Source organism: Mus caroli, unplaced genomic scaffold (genome assembly GCF_978045245.1).
Source record: "Mus caroli unplaced genomic scaffold, Mus_caroli_1 scaffold_7, whole genome shotgun sequence".
NCBI classification, from domain to species: Eukaryota; Metazoa; Chordata; class Mammalia; order Rodentia; family Muridae; genus Mus; species Mus caroli.
Genome location: NW_028227262.1, coordinates 62,111,356 through 62,129,967, shown reverse-complemented (window position 1 = coordinate 62,129,967; position 18,612 = coordinate 62,111,356). Strand labels below are relative to the sequence as shown.

The 18,612-nt window shown below is 47.7% G+C and overlaps 1 protein-coding gene across 1 annotated transcript in view; it reads right to left on the bottom strand.

Moving 5' to 3' along the window:
* The window catches only part of Antxr1 (ANTXR cell adhesion molecule 1), a 200,969-nt gene that overhangs the window by 59,454 nt on the left and 122,903 nt on the right, over positions 1-18,612 (bottom strand). Inside the window, exons 13-14 of the mRNA XM_085840381.1 lie at positions 16,639-16,734; positions 3,259-3,300 (exon numbers count right to left, since the gene is read on the bottom strand). Coding sequence (XP_085696507.1) covers positions 3,259-3,300; positions 16,639-16,734 — 138 coding nt within the window. The remainder of the gene's footprint in view (positions 1-3,258; positions 3,301-16,638; positions 16,735-18,612) is intronic.

Genomic DNA, 18,612 nt, shown 5'->3' with positions numbered 1-18,612 from the left:
GTCACCACGAGCTTCCTTCTGCTGTGATTTCCAGAGCTCAGGTGACTTTTCTTTGTACTCTCTTAGCAATTTCACTTCCAGTGACAGAAGATTCTGGAAAGCCATACCGTATTGTACGCTGCCTTCTGTATTTCCTACTAAAGAGGAGTCTACATGAAGGAGAAAGCTATGCAGAGTCAGTAAGCTGCCTTCATTCTAACTTTAGCTATTCACACAGTGATGCACCTCTATGCCAGCTACTTTTATGTCAACTTGACACAAGAGAGGAGGGAAAAAACACCTCTGTAAGATTGGGCTGTAGGGGGGCTGGTGAGATGGCTCAGTGGGTAAGAGCACCCGACTGCTCTTCCGAAGGTCTGGAGTTCAAATCCCAGCAACCACATGATGGCTCACAACCATCCGTAACGAGATCTGACTCCCTCTTCTGGAGTGTCTGAAGACAGCTACAGTGTACTTACATATAATAAATAAATAAATCGTAAAAAAAAAAAAAGATTGGGCTGTAGGCAAGCCTGTGGGGCACTTTCTTAGCAAGTGATTGATGTGGGAGGGCCCAGTCCATTGTGGGCGGTGCCACCTCTGACCTGGAGTCCTGGAATGCCACCAGAAAGCAGTTGGAGCAAGCCAGAAAGCAGCACTCTGCATCAGGCCCTGCCTGCAGCTGCCCGCCCTCACTGTTTTTGATGATGAACTGTTTTATGGAACTGTGAGGAAATTTCCCCATAAGCGGCTTTGGGTCAGAGTATTTCATTGCAGCAGTAGTGACCCTAACAGGGACAGCCTCCCTCAGGATGTGATGGTTATAGATCTGATGAAGGTCAGTTCATATTTAGCTTTTCCATATATACAGCAGGCGGAGGGGTTGCTCTTCTCCCTCCACCCCCACCATGATGTCATGGTTTTTCTATGCAGCCCAGGCTGACTGCGAGCTTGGGCTTCTCCTGCTTCAGCCTCCCCAGTGCTGGGGATACTAGCGTGCACCATCCCTTGCAGCTCGTGTTAAGATTAACTAGATAGTTCCTAACCTTTGAGCACCCAATGGTCTGAAGCTTTGATGCAGAGGAAGGATTTAATGCAACACCCAGAGACCACCAAGAAGGAGAAAGGAGGCTTCCACCTGACAGGAGGACTTTCAGGGCACTCTATACAGGCATGAGCTGTGCTCGAGGCCCCTGTGGGGTCTGCGCATGGGGCTGGATTGGAGAAGGCTGAACAGATTCCAGCTGTGATTTTCAAAGCATCGTATAAAATACTTCATATGTTCTAAGTTACATTATTTCTTTCTGTGGGATTTCTCTTTCTTTTCTTCCTGCCAGAGCACATTAGGAGGGGACTAGGGCCCCAAGGAGCCCAAGAGCTAACACACATGCTGAAGTAATCTTCGTGGCAGTAGGAAGTTGCCTTAAGCCTCCCACAAGCCTTCAGGTCCCAAGCGTCCTTAGTCTTCATTCCATTTCAGGAATGAGGTTTGCTGTTTTCAGTCAAAGTTCAGCTTCCGTACAAATATTGAATGAAACAGAAAGCTTCAATTTCTTCCTTTCCCTTGCTCTTATCTGTTACTTCTTGGTTGGGCTCTAGCCTCACATCTAAGCCATATCTGTGCACCTATGGCGTCTATGGACCCTGTGCTAGATGCCACATGTAGAGGACATCAGACCCCACAGTACCCCAGGACCCAAATCTCCAGAATATTACCTTCTAAACCAACTAAAGGTTGATGGGGAACAATCACCAGAAAGAGCCACTCAACATCACTGAGGGTGGTAGGCATTTCACCCCAGAGCTGACAGAAGGGCTAGGGCATGGAGCTACAATCTCTGTTTTGGGATTCTAAGAGACAGCTGCACACAACACAGGGATACTCAGAACCGTGGGACCAGCCTCCGTTCCTGCCCTTGGAAGGTTAAAGACAGACTCGACATGGGGAGAGGTGGGCAGAGAGAGGAGAAGGAGTTCTTTTCTCCATCCTCTCTGCATAGCAATGAGAGAGAGAGAGAGAGAGTTCTTTTCTCTAATCCTCTCTGTAATTTTCTCCTTTGATTTCTGGGCAGAGAGTTAACATTCCTGTGAGATGCGCTTTAATTGATTGCTGCTATTGAGTCTCTTGGGGTTCACGCAGTGTTCAGCACACAAGAAACTTATGGAATTTTAACTTAATCATCTTTCTTTCTGTGTAGGGAGGCTGAGCTGGGACAGGACTGAGCAGTGGTATCCGAGGTGCATACAAAGAGACTTTAGGGACCCAGTTGAGAACTGGAAACCTCGTCAACATACCTGTTGGGCCCACTAGGTTTTCAGATTGAGGCCATCTACACTGGCAGGTGTTACTTCTAAGGGTCCCAAGTTGCCCCAAGTTATGTAAGCCATTTGCCAGGAATTCTAACCCAGCAATCAGCTGCTAATACCCTGGCTAGGTTAGTAGAGTTGCCCTGCACAACAGTGGTTTCCTGGCCCTGTTAGTGGAAGAGTTTGTAGACAGAGTGGATTTGAGAGCGAGGCCAGGATATTAGCATACCCTTCTCTGGAGTGGATTCCTGACCACCTGGCAGATTTTACATAATACTGTTTTAAATTAAAGAAAAATGGGTTCCTTGGCATCAGTCTTAGAAGCAGTGATTGTCTGCAGAGTGTGGCAAATTTACCATAACCTATACATGGAAAGCACAGCTGTGGTGAGACAAAAATCCTAAAATGTCTCAGAGGAAAAATTAGACCCTTCCAACCGCAGATCACTGTAGTGATAAAAACATTGATTCTGAGTGTGGTGAGACATGTTTGTGATTTGGGCACTGGGCAGGTAGGTTCAGGCAGGAGTGATATATATGTTAAAAGCCAACCTTTGCCTCAGGAGACCCTGTCCCCACCCCCAAAAGGGCGAGGGGTTGGGATGCAGCGCAGGTGGAGAGCTTATGTAGCATTGTGTGACATTCTGGGTCCTGCATATCAAAACGACATTAACCAAAAACGCATCCCCTTTAAAAATTCCCAGAAAATCTTTCAAAACCCTTGAAAGAAAAACAAACAAAGACAGCAGACAATGTACACATTTGAAAATGGGTTTTTGTGGAAAGAAATCAGCTAGCTCTGGCTGCCAGAGTTGCTCAGCTCCTGTTCATCCTACTTAGGAAAGGTCCAGAGGCTCCTCTTCTCTCGCGTGCAACAGGGGCTCAGCCCTGCTCAGCAAGGGGCTAAATAAGCAGTCAGTGCTGCCCCACTCTGCCACCCTCCCACCTGATGCACCCAGTTTGGGACACTTACCTCACTCTCCTCAACAGGGGGTGGAGGGACCTCCTTGATGATCTGTAAATGAAAAGAACAAGTCAGTGGGAGTCGTTAGCCTCCTGCTTTCTAAGATGTCTGCCATGTTTGTAATCCCATAGGAACAGCCCAGAGCAGGGGACTTCTTCTAAGCCCTGATCAGGCTGGTCAGAGTAGCCCAATAAGAGAGTAGTCTCGTGTAGAGCAACGTGTTCCCCAGCTGGTTTGTTCCACCAGGGCAGCTACACTCATTAATTTGTTCACCTGGTCACTCAGGAAGCCACTCCCGTTTCCACTCAACGGTCTGTTCTACACATTAACAAAGAACAGTGATACACACGTGAGTTAAAGGGTGCTGCAGATACCAGTTAGGTACAGACTAGGCTTACATGGCTGGAGCTCCCTGTCACTGACCTCACTGGGTCCATAGAGAGAGAGAACGTGAGTCAGGATGAGCAACCCCTGAGAGAAGGCAGCAGAGGAGGGCTGCCCAGGGACAGACAGTTCAGATGCAAATGTATGTCAGTAACTATGTACAAGGCTGTTCTTCAACTGTCCCATCTGTCCAATTCGTGGAGAAAGACACACAGACACCATTCCAGTCACTGGGAGTCCCTTTCTTAACATGGTGATTGGCCAGATAAGTCTACTTATAAAAGGCACGCCAGCAGTTAGCAGGACTTTAGGTCCTTCCCAAGGCTTTGGCTATGAACTACTGTGATCCTGTACATTCAGGAACTAGCTACCCTCACCCACACTGACTGCTAGAATTCTGGGACCCCACATTCCCTTTAGGTGACATCTGGCGCTTACAAAGTTTGTCCTGTAACCTTTGCCATCTCAGCAGCAGGATTGCCCCATTTTTGCAGATGGGAGTTCAGGCAGCTTTTAGCCTCTTGACCAAGGACTCCCTTAGGAGCACCAAGCATCTCCTCTCCATCCTACTAAGTGACTTTCTCCTCCTTTTGATTAATATGGAGCGCTCTCTAGGGCTCTGGTCCCCACCTCTGTCTCCATCACGCACGGTCTAGAACATTATCTCCACTGATTACGGGCTCCCCACAGCAGCAGTGGACTGAGGAGCTCCAAGCATCGGAGGACAGGAGGACGGTACTCATTAACTGAGGAGGCAGAGACGAAGGCCTCCTGGGTTTTAGGACTTCTGTTTCATCTGCTTCCACTTCCTGTTGCTGTGGGAAGCTGTGACTTTGCTCACCCACTCAATTCCCTTCTGAGACTCCCTCAGGGGAACCTCTGGGGAAGACTGTTACTGCCCATTGCTGACCTGCCATCCTTCCAGAGACAGCAGATTATTTTAAAACAGGAAATGGCTGGAAGCTGGAGGAAGGGATGACGAGGTGGGATAGCGACTTCAATGGGAGGAGAAGGGGGCATTGGCAGGATGTTTGCAAAGAGGCAGATGCTGTGGAGAAGACAATGTCCCCAGCTCTGAACAGGCTCAAGGCTGCTCCTTCACATCATGGAAGCCTAGCGCAGTTGTTAGACCGGCCTTCTCACAATGGTGAGGGTTTGAGAAGCCTCTGGGTCTCCTGCAGCCTCATCAATGAAGCAGAACAAACCCATAACCCTTGCAGGAGTTGAGTCATCCTGAGCAGCAGTGTGTGGTGCCAGTGCTATAGAGATAGTGCGCAGATGAAGGCACCCTCCCCTTGTCCGCATCATTAATAGCCCTCCACGTAAGCCAGGTGACTGTGTGGCTGGCTCTATAACCTCCTGAGACAGGAGCCTGGTGGTGTCTGTCTGGACAGTGGCCATGGGATTCAGGGGTGTCAGCAGCCTCGTACGAGGTAGTACACTGCAAGGTGGGGAGAAGGCTCTACCGGTGAAATGCTTGCTGTGCAGGCATGAGGACTGAGGAATGAGTTCAGTCCTAGCCTCCCATGTAAAAGCCAGATGTGGAGTTTTGTGCCTGTAATCCAAGTACTAGGGAGACGGAGATGGGGCGACCCTTGGCTTGCTGGCTAACCAACCTGGGCGGATCCATGAACTGTCTCAAAAATAACCTCTAACTCTGGTTTCCATATGCACACAGGCATACATGCACAAGCACTCACATGCACACATGCATGCACACACACACACACACACACACACACACACACACACACACGTACACGCAGCACTGGGAGACTGCCACTCAGACCAACTCTCATTTATCCTACTTCACATTTATTGAACATCTATCCCATATCCTAAATGGGCCAAATCTGAAGAGAAGACAATGACATCACACAAGACGCACTAATACTGAGCACAAGGACCACAATCTGTAGTCCAGGGTCCACAGGAGTCCACTGCAAACTGGGCACGTCAATTTCTGAAAAGCAAACTACCTACCATGTTCAGCTAAACAGAAACTGGGCTCTAACCTGGCCTTGCCTGCTGAGTGGCTGACAAGAGACAATGATGAGGGCCCCCAATTGCTTTGAGCTGGTGAGCCCAGCCTGGCCTGGCACAGAATAGCCAGACGGAATCATTCGTATGCCAACAGCGGTACATGGGCCACCCTGTACAAGGCTCTGAGCACGGGAAACACACATCCTCTTTTGCGCCCCACAGCCTTCGTGAAAACACAGCCCCTGCTATACAACAAAATTGTATTTAACTTTAAAAAAAATGAAGTAATGAAATTTGGAGACTAGATGGATCTTGAAAGTTATTATATTATAGGATGTGATCCAGACTCAGGTAAACAGCGCACTTCCTGTCTCACAGGTGGTTTGTAGCTCTCCGTGTTTTTATGTATTCACATACTAGTGAGGGTGAGTGTGGGTATTGGCTATGAAACTAAAGAGGGGTCTGTAAGAGAGGGCAGAGGGGTGGAAGTTGGCGTGATAGGACTCATGGGATGTAAAAGCAGAAAGGAGGTCACTGAGGGTGGAGGGCACAGGGGAGAATAGAGATGGAAAAGGAGCAGAGAGGAGAATCAGAGGAGACAAACTCTGTAGTGTTGGGGACTACACACACATGTAGGTAAACGCTCTACCGCTGGTGTACACTCTAGCCAAGTTCAGGTTCTTGTGTGCACCCAAGGTGGTTGCTGGAGATACAGTGAAGGCAGATCAGACATGCGGCATGGTAAGCTTGGGGCGCGCTGACCACCACAGTCTGGCCATTATGGCTTGTAGTCAAGTTCAGCTGTGAGGCCTGGAAAGCCCTCTTCACAGCTATGAAGCGAGCTGATGCACGACGTTGATGGTTTGCGCGCTGTTTTCTCTCCTTTGGAAGTGCTCATATGAGCTTTTATTTCTCGAAGCTCAGCTTGCTCTCGCTGACTCAGCAGCTGTGCTTTGGAACTGAGTGCACTCTGGCCACGTGACCACTGGAGCTACCCGGTGTTCCTTCTCACTAGGCAGTGCATTCAAAGTGGAAGTCAAACCTCCGTGCACATGAAGGGCAGGAGGTCACAGCCTGGCTATCATCCACTGAGAGGTTCTCCACTACAACTTCCTATATGTTTTTCTTTTCTTTCTCTTTCTTTCTTTCTTTCTTTCTTTCTTTCTTTCTTTCTTTCTTTCTTTCTTTCTTTTTTTTTTTTGTCAGGGTTTCTCTGTGTAGCTCTGGCTGTCCTGGAACTCACTTTGTAGACCAGGCTGGCCTTGAACTCAGAAATACACCTGCCTCTGCCTCCCAAATGCTGGGATTAAAGGCATGTGCTACCACCTCCCGGCTTCCTGTATGTTTTTAAAGATTTGTTTTATTTTTCGTGTGTATGAATGTTTTGCCTCTGTGTATGCATATGTATCACAGAAGTGCCTGGTGTCCTTGGGGGTCAGAAGAGGGTGTCTGGTCCCTTAGAGCTGGGCTTACAGGAGGTTGTGAGTTTTTATATAGGTTCTGGGAACTGAACCCCTGCCCTCCGTAACTACTGGGCCACCTTCCCAGACTCATGCCTTTTTATCCTTCTCCTTGCCGCATGTCACTTCTTCCCATGATAGGAACTGGATATGGCACAAGCTCCTGGGAGACAGGTGCTTGTCTCATGGAACAAGACCTGATACTGAACAGACAGGATTTCCTGGCCTCTTTCTCTATAGTCTACTTAGGTCTCGGCATTGTTTGCTTACGAGCCGCACCCCTCACACTCCCACAGGCCCCTCTGCATCCTACACCTGGTCTCTCACTGCCAAGGGATGCCTGCCAACACATGGGCCTCTCTGTGGTCTACACAGGTCCAGGGCAACAGCTGAGACTAATGAATCTATTAACAGAACCATGTACTAATTTCAATGAGCTCAGCAGTTACCAAATTTTCCAATATTAGAATCATGTAGAGAGTTTCTTGCTATACAGAACTATGGGTGTACTATCTTCCCAACAGACTGAGACCAGACATTTCTAGAAGGTTCACAAATAATGCTGATATCAAGGGTGTGGGGACGACAGTCTTAGAACCATGAATTAGCTTATCCCTAATCAGTCTGTATAGATCTGCTCTGGGCAGAGATGTGTTTTGTGTTAGGTTAGACATTCCCACAGTGCTGTGCTGTGGAATTTTACAGTTGAACAAAACCCTAGCCCTAAGTCTTGCGTGGCACAGGTTTGCCATTCCAGGGCTTGTGAGACAAGGGAAGAGGGTCTCAGGTTCGAGACCAGCATGAGTTACACACTGACACCCAGTCTTAAAAAAAAGATGTTATTGTTTCCTTTATGTTGCTATAATAAAACTCTCTGACCAAAAGCAACTTAGAGAAAGAAAGGATTGATTTGGCTTATACTTTCAAGTCCCAGTCCACCAGTGAGGGAAGTCGGGGCAGGAGCTCAGGTAGGAACTTGGAGCAGAAACTGTGAAGGAACTTTGCTTGCTGGCTGTGCTCCCATGTTCAGTTAGCAATCTTACACAGCCCGGGATCACCTGTCTAGGGAATGGTGCCGTCCACAGTGGGCTGGGCCCTTCCTCATCCATTAACAATCAAGACCATCCCTTATGGTCAGGCCAATCTGATCCCTCAGTCCAGGCTTTCCTCTCAGGTGACTATAGACTGTGTCAAGTTGACAATTAAAGCTAACAAAGGCAGGAACTACCAATAAATAAACCCAAAACTCAGCAGCCTTGGGATACTCTACGTCAACGGTGACAGTGTCCTTGCCCTGATATCTGGTCTCTCAGGTACCTCTACTGTCATGGGGCGAGGACATCATACCCTTGGCTCTGAAGGCATGCCTTTGCCTCTTCTCTTGGACTCCAATGCATATTGAACTGTCTCAGCCTGGGACAAGTCCAGCTATGTGGCTTCCTGGGCCTCAGGCATAGATCTTATCCTTTGTGGTCTACACTATTGGCAGTGACCGCTAAGCTGCATTCACAACTCTCTTCGCCACAGTGGACTCTGAGCTTCTAGAAGATGCAAGCACATGTGCCAGCCTTTGTCGTAGCTCAGAGCTCGTTGCTCAATCACTGCTTCTGGAAAGAATGAGCGTGCGTTCCTCTAAAGGAGAAGGTACAGGAAGCACTTCCTAGTGTTCTCAAAGTCCTGCTCCCAAGCAAACACTCAGCACGTAATGGTGCGAGCCTCTCTTCTGGCCTCTCAGTCCTCCTGCATCATTTTTTGGAGGGTAGTTAAGATATTCAAAGTCTCCCAGAGCAGCCCAGGTCTCTAATGATGGTGGGAAATCTCAGAGCATCGGGGACTGAGGGGTAACTGCTGCTGGTCTATCCAGCACTCAGGCCCATTCTGTTTCTAAACTCCAGCTTCCAAGTTCGTTTGCTGCCCTGCGGCTTGGCAGTTTGCTTCTCAGCACCGTGCATAAGCCAGTTTCCCGGACAACTTGAGCATTGCACGCACAATCCATGTCGTTACAACACAGGTCCATCCCATGTATGTTTGATCATGTGTGGGAGGCATGACAGTTCTTTTTTAAAAAATCACAAACCTGAGAAATTGTACTAGCTTGAAAGATGACTTTTCAAAGGCCAAAGGGAAATTAAGTGAACACTTACTTTAGTTTTGTGTGTGAGGTAGTGGTGGCAGAATTCATAGAATGGTCACCCTCAGATGGAGGGAAATATGTTATGATTCTATTTAGTGTCACTGAGGGGACATGGTTGACTGGCTAGTGGTGAGCTGAGCAGGAAATGCAAATTCCACACATGCATGCACACATGCAAATTCCACATAATCATGCACTGAAGCTCATGTGCTTTCTTGCTTCCATTTACATGTGTGCAATCAAGTAAGTCCTGAGTGTGTGTTCTTTGTGTAGGAGAATCATATACAATGCCTAAGAGATAGGCATGAGTCCTGGTTTTATGAACCAGGGACCAAATGGAAGAAGAAAGCCTTCAGCGTGGGAGAGAGGAGCTTGGATAACAGTGAAAAAATATGGGGTGCTGGGAGAGGCAGGGGTGCAAAGGGAGCCTGGGAGGCTTTATGGGAGACCTTACTGAAACCAGGGAGAGAACTGTGGGACTCTAGAGAGAAGACAGTGGGGGGTCTGGAGTCCTCTTTTGCTCTACATGAACAATAGTCATGCATGGACAGGGTACAAGCTGAGGGCAGGAAGGCTCTTGCATGACACTGGGCCTCATCAGAACTCCATAGATGGTTTATTTTTAATGGAGAGAGTAACCAGGCAAGACAACAGCAGATTTTTCTATCTCAGACAGTGCTGAGCAAATACCAGGAGCAGTGGGCCCAAGCCATGATGTCTTTCTTTCTGGCTAGTCTTCACTCTAAGGAGCACTTCTGTGCCTCCTGTCTTCATGCTCCCAGTCACAACATGCATGCTCATTCTTTATATACCAGAGCAAAACCCATGTATTTTCTGTAGTGTTTTTATTAATAATTTGTGGTATCCAGGCTAGCAAATGGCTCAGTGGATAAAAGTGCTTGCTGGCAAGCCTGATTACCTGAATCTGAGCTCTATGACCCACACTGTGGAAAGAGAGAACTCACTTCTGCAAGTTGTTATCTAACTTACACACGCACAAACACACACACAAACATACGTAGTGAAAAGTTAAGAGTTCAAGATATTGAAAAGAATGAAAATTTTATTGAGCTCAGCATTGTTTCGATGGGTTTCCATAAGATTTTGTGTTTAATTTGTGAGATTTATGTGTATGTATGTGTACCTGCTTGTCTGTATGTACATTATATGTGTGCAGTACCCACAGAGGCCAGAAGAGGGTGTCAGATTGCTTTGAACTGGGATTACAGGTGGTTGTGAGGCTCCTGATGTGGGTTCTGATGACCAAACTTGGGTTCTCTGCAAGGGCAGAGCATGCTCTTAACTGTCGGGTCATTTCCTTGCTTCCTTTTTTCTGAGTCCTTCATGCAGCCAACCCTTTGCCCACCGAGTCACCAATCTACCTGAGGACTTGAGTTTCTTCCTGTAAGTCCCTACACTCTTCTGATCTGGGATATTATTTCTCTACTGGTGATGTGCAGGTCCCCAGGTAGTATAAATCTAAACTCTAAAACTCTGAGAGGTTACAGTCATGAATTCCTAGGGATAGGGATGCCAAACCCATCTGTATTCAAGGACCTGACTCAAGTGGAAAACTCACTCCCAATGCCCAAGTTCTTCTGTGTCCAAAAAGGGCTACGGAGTCAAAGCTCTGGGTCACTGAGGTCACCTCCTTGAGGCCATCTGACAAGAGGTCCCTTTCCCTTGTCCCTGGAAATGTTCCTCTTTTCTTCTGAGTCTTTTATGTTTTATCCAGGATTTTGTTGGGTTTGGTTTCCTTATGTTGTAAGAGTAACTGATTTTTAAAAAGCATTTTTTCTAGTCTTGTCTAAGGGTTAGTTTAAGTGTATGTATGCACTGCATATGTATGCATGTATGTTTATATGTATGTAGTACATTATGTATTTCATGTGGTGTATGAATGAGTGGTGGGTATCTGTGTGGGCGTGTGGGCATCTCCTGGGCTGATTTGGGTGTCTTCCTAAATTGTTCCCACCTATTTACTTATTTATTTGAGACCAGGTCTTGCTAGATAGCCCTGGCTTGCTTAGAACTTACTTTGTAGATCAGGCTGGCCTAGTGCTCATAGAGACCCACCCCCTTCTGCTTGCTGGGTGCTGGGATTAGATGGGCTGCCTCCTTGGCCTATGTGTTTCTGTGTGATAAACAGCCTCAGATCAGACACTGTGCAGAGTTAATGCTGTGCTGTTAGAATGTTAGAAACACACTCCGAGGACGGTAGCACCGCAGAGGGGAGGGAAGCTTTCCTTGTGCATTCTAGCCTTCAGCCTTGACCCCAAGGCTTACACTCAGTATTCCCATTGAAGTCAGGAAACCATAGGAAGGTGGGGAACTCCATACGAAAGACCTATAGGAAGCAGGAGATGCTGAGGAGCAGACACATCAAAGATCCTTCCCACAAAGCAGACGGGCTGAATTTAATACAAACCTCAGGTCTGACTGTGGTTTCTCCTGCCCCTTCCCAGCCTCAGCCTAGAACTTTCACACTGCACAAGCTGATCAAAGGCCAGTGATGAGGGAGGAAATAAAATAAATTTTCAAAGAGAAAATTTCTTTCTTTTTAAAAGAAATGAAATCCACTGTGTTCCTGTCTCCAATTGGAACCCCAACTTGAAACAGTCTTGTGCCTCTTACCTGCCTGAGACTGGGAGTGTTTAAGAGGCCACATTCATCATATCTAAAGTGACAGGCACAGCAGGAAGCTCTCACTAGTGGATGAGGTCTAAGTGACTGGCACGGTGATCTAGCAGAACATCTGGGCACAGCGGCCACAGGGTGTCAGGGTCACTGCAGAAGTCTGGGAAGTGGCACAGTAAAAGAAACCCATGAACTCAGAAGTCCCTGGCTAGGCCAGGAGGAGAAACATCTCTGCCTGGGCCATGGGCCAGCTGTTTCCAGCTGCCAGCAGGGTCAGTGGAGTCTGAGCAAGAGCTCAGAGGTCACCGTGTTGTTGACCGATGACGTGGTGTTTAGCTGGGATACAGTGAGGCAGCCTCTAAGGAAGGAGGGCACAGTCCCAGATCCTGCACTTTGAGTTGCTTCAGGCTTCTCTAGAGTTTGTATTTCCTTGATATTTTGGGTATAACACCAGTGTCATTATGTGAACGGGCCAAAGGTTTGGTGGGTTACAAAACAGGCAGAAGAAGAGTTCTGGGATCAGCCCATTTGGGAATTCACTACACAGATCATCCTAATGAGGGACCCAAGGGAGCCTGTCACTACCACTGTTCTTCAGTTTAAGGACATCTTTGAAGCTATTGCCTCCGCTCTTCCTGTTTTCAGGTGTACTGTTTTCATTGTTCAGTAGATCCAGTTTGGAAGAGCTGTCCCTGATCACCTAATTCTCAGGTAGTTTCAATAATGCAGCCATGCCTGAGAGCCACAAAATGGAATCTCCAGAGGGACTCAAGAGAAGGTAAGGATGGAAGAAGAACAATGGGAGAAAGCACAGTTTCCAGTTCCTGGCTCTTTATCCAGGGATCTGAAGTTAAAGGGCTTTCCCATTCCTTTAGCTGAGAGGGGATAATGATGCTTTGGTGGTATGTCATCTCCAGTCATGGCCAACCTCTTTCCACTGTACCTGCAGGCATAGGAGCAGGGTGCATGGGTGGATTTCAAGGTAAGCAATGAGGCAGGCTTAGGTGGAGGGAAGCTAGCAGTAGAAGATGGAGATGCAGAGTAGAGGGCAGGGATGCAGAGTGGAGGGCAGGGATGCAGAGGGGAGGGCAGGGATGCAGAGTGGAGGGCAGGGATGCAGAGGGGAGGGCAGGGATGCAGAGGGGAGGGCAGGGATGCAGAGGGGAGGGCAGGGATGCAGAGTGGAGGGCAGGGATGCAGAGTGCAGGGCAGGGATGCAGAGGGGAGGGCAGGGATGCAGAGGGGAGGGCAGGGATGCAGAGTGCAGGGCAGGGATGCAGAGGGGAGGGCAGGGACACAGAGGGGAGGGCAGGGATGCAGAGTGCAGGGCAGGGATGCAGAGTGGAGGGATGTAGAGGGGAGGGCAGGCCCCTGCATCGTGGAAACTAATTTCCTAAGTGGCAGAGTGAGAAGGTCCAGATGGGAAGAGTAGGCTGGAGACTGATCAGGTCACACACCTGTCCAAGCCTGAGATTCTGGATAAGTTGCTGTCTGTTTGCACCAGGTTTTAGTTACACCAGTCACTAGCAATTCCTTGGTGTGTGTGTCTGGCCCTACAACTCAGTGTTGTGAAATGTGTAGAGAGTTGTACCTGAAGACTTTGTTTGTGTTTCACTCTAAGGCCTATCAAAATCTAATTGGTCACTAGAGAGATCCAACCATCTTCCCTCCCTGCCTCCCCAGCACTGGGAGCTAAGTACACGCCTCACTTTATTTTTTTAACATAGGTTCCACCCCCAAGACCCTCATGGTAAAAGGAAAGAATTAACCTCACACATTCCTCTGACCTCTACACACACACACACACACACACACACACACACACACACACACACACACACTTTTTAAAAAGAAGAAGAAATTCTGAAATGAGTTGCCTAATGGTGCAAGCATATAACATCACTGAACTGTGCTCACAAAAATAGTGGGACAGAATCTTCTGCCTGTGGTACTTAGCCACAGGTAAAGAGACAACAGTCCCTCTGTACAGTTACAGCTCTTTTGCAGTCCCACTAATCACGCCATGATCCTTAGCAAATCATGACATTTGAGTCCAGGTAAGAGTACTTTGGCCTTTACAGGAACATGTACACACATACACATGTACCTACATGCACATACACATACAAACCCAGTAGGTAGATAATACATCCAAATAGTCTCAGGAGAGGGTGTGCCCGGAGATGGCCCTCCATCCACTTGGATGCTTCAGGAACTTTGAGTTACTCTAGCTGAGCAATGTGTTAAGCTCTGGAGTCCCACACACTTAGCTTCCAGTGGTTACAGCATAACAGGTAACAGCAAAGACAGATAAAACAAAGGAAGTTGTGCTAAGGAACTCCCCTGACCCCGGAGGTGAAGGTGAGAATTGAGGCTGGAGGAGGCTGGGTTAGAAAAGGCCTATGCATGCCATCTGGGGGAAGAGACTGAAGAGTCATGAGAACTTGGGAGGTAGGAAGGTTACCATGGTGACCTGGGTGCTTTCAGAGGTAAGCTGTATTAGTTCTTCCCTTGTTCTTGTGACCAAATGCCTACCAAGCAACTTGTTCATTTTAGCTCACTGTCTAAGAAGGGATACAGTCCATTATACTGGGGAAGGCACAGCAGCAGGAATGTGGGGTCGCTGGTCACCTTGTGTTAGCAGTCAGTTGGCAGGAAGCAGAGAGTGGTCAGAGGGATGGGCTGGGTTAACAACTTCAAAGCCTGTCTCAGTGACCCACTTCCTCCAGTGAAGCTCCACCCCTTAAAGATTCCATGATTTTTCAAAACCTGTGTCACCGGCTAGAGACCAAATGTTCAGACACAGGAACCTATGGGGGACATGGAGGCCACTGCAGGCTTCAGTTTGGACAGCTGGAGGTCAGTGTCACAGCCATTGGGGACAAGTGGGTACAGGGATAATGTGATGAGTTTAGTTTGGCCATTCTGAGCGAGCACCCTGCAAATGTGATGCTTAGTGGTTCCCTGTAACAGGGCCTGGCCTGGTCCTCTGTATGGTCTCATGGTCATATGAAGTAGTGAGAGTCACTGAATTTAGCATCATTTCCTACAGGGTAAGCTGTGGAGAGGAGGGTTGGAGATAACCTGTAGGATCGGAGGCACAGGACGCAGGGAAAAGTGAGCAGACACATTGGAGGAGAGTCCGCTGAAATCAGGGGAAGGCAGCACCTACTCAGGAAGTGTTGTGAGCAGGGAGCAGGGGCTGGGGCAGTAAACTCACCAGACACTGGCCAGCAGGGACTCAGCAGGGAATGAGGTCCCATGTGGATGGGCACAGTATTTGTGCTTTCAGAAAGGACCTGGTGTCTGGCCCTACTTTTTATGTTCCTACCCTGGATATGTAGCTATTAAAGGGTTAAGGTTGGCCTGTCTGGGGTGGAGACCTTGCAGGCTGTTGGGCACTGTGAATGTGACCCTCTAGAGAAAGTGCTGCAATGGGGAGAGAGTGGCCTCATGTGACCACACTTTGTAAGCTTATGGTTCTAGCTGTTTCCTTAGCACCGGCTTGCAGCTCAGCTACTGGATCAAGTGACATTTCCCATACTTGGAGGAAGGGCAGGGAGAGTGACAGAGGGAGGTTAGGGGACCAGAGTTCACAAAGACACCTTCTTTGTGAGAAGTTTGAGAGCCTATAAACCTTCTTTGTGTTAGTTTGAGAGCTGTGGGGTGCAGTTTCTCAGGGTGGAGGCACTTTCCAGAAACCTCTGAATGAGTCTCTGTGGGGAGGCTCTTTTTTCTGCACACTGCACTCCATTCTGGAAACACGTGACTTCATACAGCCCCAGTCAGGATCCCTGAAGTGAGTGGTCAAAAGAGTTTGGAGGCCACTTGAAACTCTGGGGTGCAGGCCAACATTTAGCAAGCAGGGGCGGGGCAGTCAATAACATCACAAACAGAAGATATTGCCTGTCTCCAGGATCTCCCCTTACACAGGAAGCCTTTGACTTACAAAATGAGACCACATGAAGACATGCTAGCTGCCTTCCCAGGCAACAGGGACTCAAACCAGAAAAAAAATTAATTTAAAATTATTTTGAAAATTGCAAAACAATCCTGCCTTCTTGGGTGACAATTCTTCCTTTCCTGAAAAGTTTATTTTGGGAAAGAAGCCTTTCTCACAGATATAAACCTAGTGTCATACAATGTATCAATGGATCCCAACTCTAACAAACCAAGCATCATACAATGTATCAATGGATCTCCACTCTAACAAACCGAGCATCATACAATGTATCAATGGATCCCAACTCTAACAAACCGAGCATCATACAATGTATCAATGGATCCCAACTCTAACAAACCGAGCATCATACAATGTATCAATGGATCCCAACTCTAACAAACCGAGCATCATACAATGTATCAATGGATCCCAACTCTAACAAACCAGGCATCATACAATGTATCAATGGATCTCCACTCTAACAAACCCAGCATCATACAATGTATCAATGGATCTCCACTCTAACAAAGTGCTTTTGGATAATGACAACAGCAGCACTGTCTATGTCCTTTCCAAATACCAAATACAAATACTTTAATCTTTGTCTTCTGTATTTACAGGGCTATACCAAAGGCGTTGCCATTGGCAGCCTTGCCCCCAGCCCATGCTGACAGCTCACAGAACCAAGTGACCAAGCCTCAATTATGCTGAGTTTTTTTGTTTTGTTTTGTTTTAAAGCTAGACTTATTTCCTACTCTTACAGTTCCTCCCCCCCCCCCAATTCCAACTGATATACCTGGGGTTTTCATGTCCCTTTGCCTCTTGTGGCCTGAGGCTGGCCCACTTACCACTGTGCAGCAGAGGGGCCAGAACCACCAGAGCAGCGCCAGGGCCAGCAGCAGGAAGAGGACCAGCAGAGCAATCGCTAGGATGGAGCCGTCTGACTATGGGATGAGCAAGAGGGTGGTCAGTGAGGTGGAACACTTGGGGTCTTCCCTTTCACCCTCCACCCAGTGATGGAAGATTTGAGGTCTCAATAAGAGCATAGCACATTGTACACCCAGAGTCAGACTCTGCCCATCACTCAAGGCCACACAACACACTCTCTTTAGCTGATTTTCAAGAGAGATAGACTTGATATTTCATGGTGACGTGCCTATTAGGTTACAGTAAACTAAGTCCAACTTGACACCAGCTGTCTGTGTTCTGAGGCTGCTGGTTATGGAAGCGCCTGGGACCAGGAGTCTAAGTCCTTCCCCACCAGCCACATAAGTGCCACAGTGTCCCAGGGGCATAAGATACGCTGTGCTCATCACAAGCCACCTGCGTGGAACTGGTAGTCCCACCTTTGGTCTAAGAAAACAACCAGGAACATTTTCTTAGATAATAATACAATTAAAAAAGACAACTGCACAAATTCTTAATGTATAATTACCAAGCTATCAGCTACTATGCTGGAATGTGCTGTCAAATAACATTTAAAGAGAAATAATTTCTGGGATAAAGAGATTTCAGTACACCTGAGTCAAGAGTAAGGGGCAGCACCTGGGGATCCATCCCATAAACAACCATCAAACCCAGACACTGTTGTGGATGCCAACAAGGGCTTGCTGAAAGGAGACTGAAATGGCTGTCTCCTGAGAGGGTTTGTCAGTGCCTGACAAATACAGAAGTGGATGCTCACAGCCATCCATTGGACTGAGCACAGGGTTCCCAATGAAGGAGCTAGAGAAATGACCAAAGGAGCTGAAGGGGTTTGTAGCCCCATAAGAGAAACAACAGTATGAACTAACCAGTACCCCCAGAGCTCCCTGGGACTAATCCACCAACCAAAGAGTACACATGGTGGAACTCATGGCTCCAGCTGCATGTGTAGGAGAGGATTATCAATGGGAAGAGAGGTCCTTGGTCCTGTGAAGACTCTATGCCCCAGTGTAGGGGAATTCCAGAGCCAGGAAGCAGGACTGGGTGGGTTGGAGAGTAGGGGTAGGGGGTAGGGGGTAGGGGGTAGGAGGCTTTCAGAGGGGAAACTAGGAAAGGGGATAACATTTGAAATGTAAATAAAGAAAATAATAAAAAATGTAAAAAAACTTAAGATACTACAAAAAGAGAGGTAATATAGTTTTTACAGGAAATAAAGTTTTTCTAATCATTCCTAAAAAAAAAAAAACAAAACAAAACAAGAGTAAGGGACAAAAAGAGTGTCTTTGATGCTTACTAACAATCTCACCAATAGCTTTTTGATTGTTTTGAGATTGGATTTCATGTATCTCAGGCTGGCTTTGAACTCACTATTGGACTGAGGCTGGTCTTGAGCTCCTGATCCTTTTATCTCTCTCCCCCACCCCCTGCTCCCAAGTGCTAGAGTGGCAGGATTACAGGTGTCTGCCCACACTGGCATTTTCACTGACAGTTCATTTATAGGTACTGAGATGTTAAAGAACCGTCACTGGCAGGCCAGCTTACTTCTTTTTAAAAATCTGCATTTTCTCTTTCCTTTAAAAAGTTTTCATAATGAGAAATATCCCAAGTGGCTTCTTTAGAATATCCGTGGGGGTCTCCTCCCAGACGTCCGAGTGTGAGCACAGGGAAGCTTGTTCAGTGAGTGGTCTGTGGGATCCACAAGTGGGCTCAGGAGGAGGGAGGCTTGCAACCCAGCGGTATGCCACCGTGCTCTTTAGGGAGGAGCATGCACAGGTCTCTATCAGGCTCTCAGAGCTGTCCTTCTCCCACATCTACACAAGAGGGAGGCTGGGTGGCCTGTCCAGGGCGACCCCACAAGTTAGTGGCAGAGCCAGGATATGAGTCACTCCTCCTTTGAG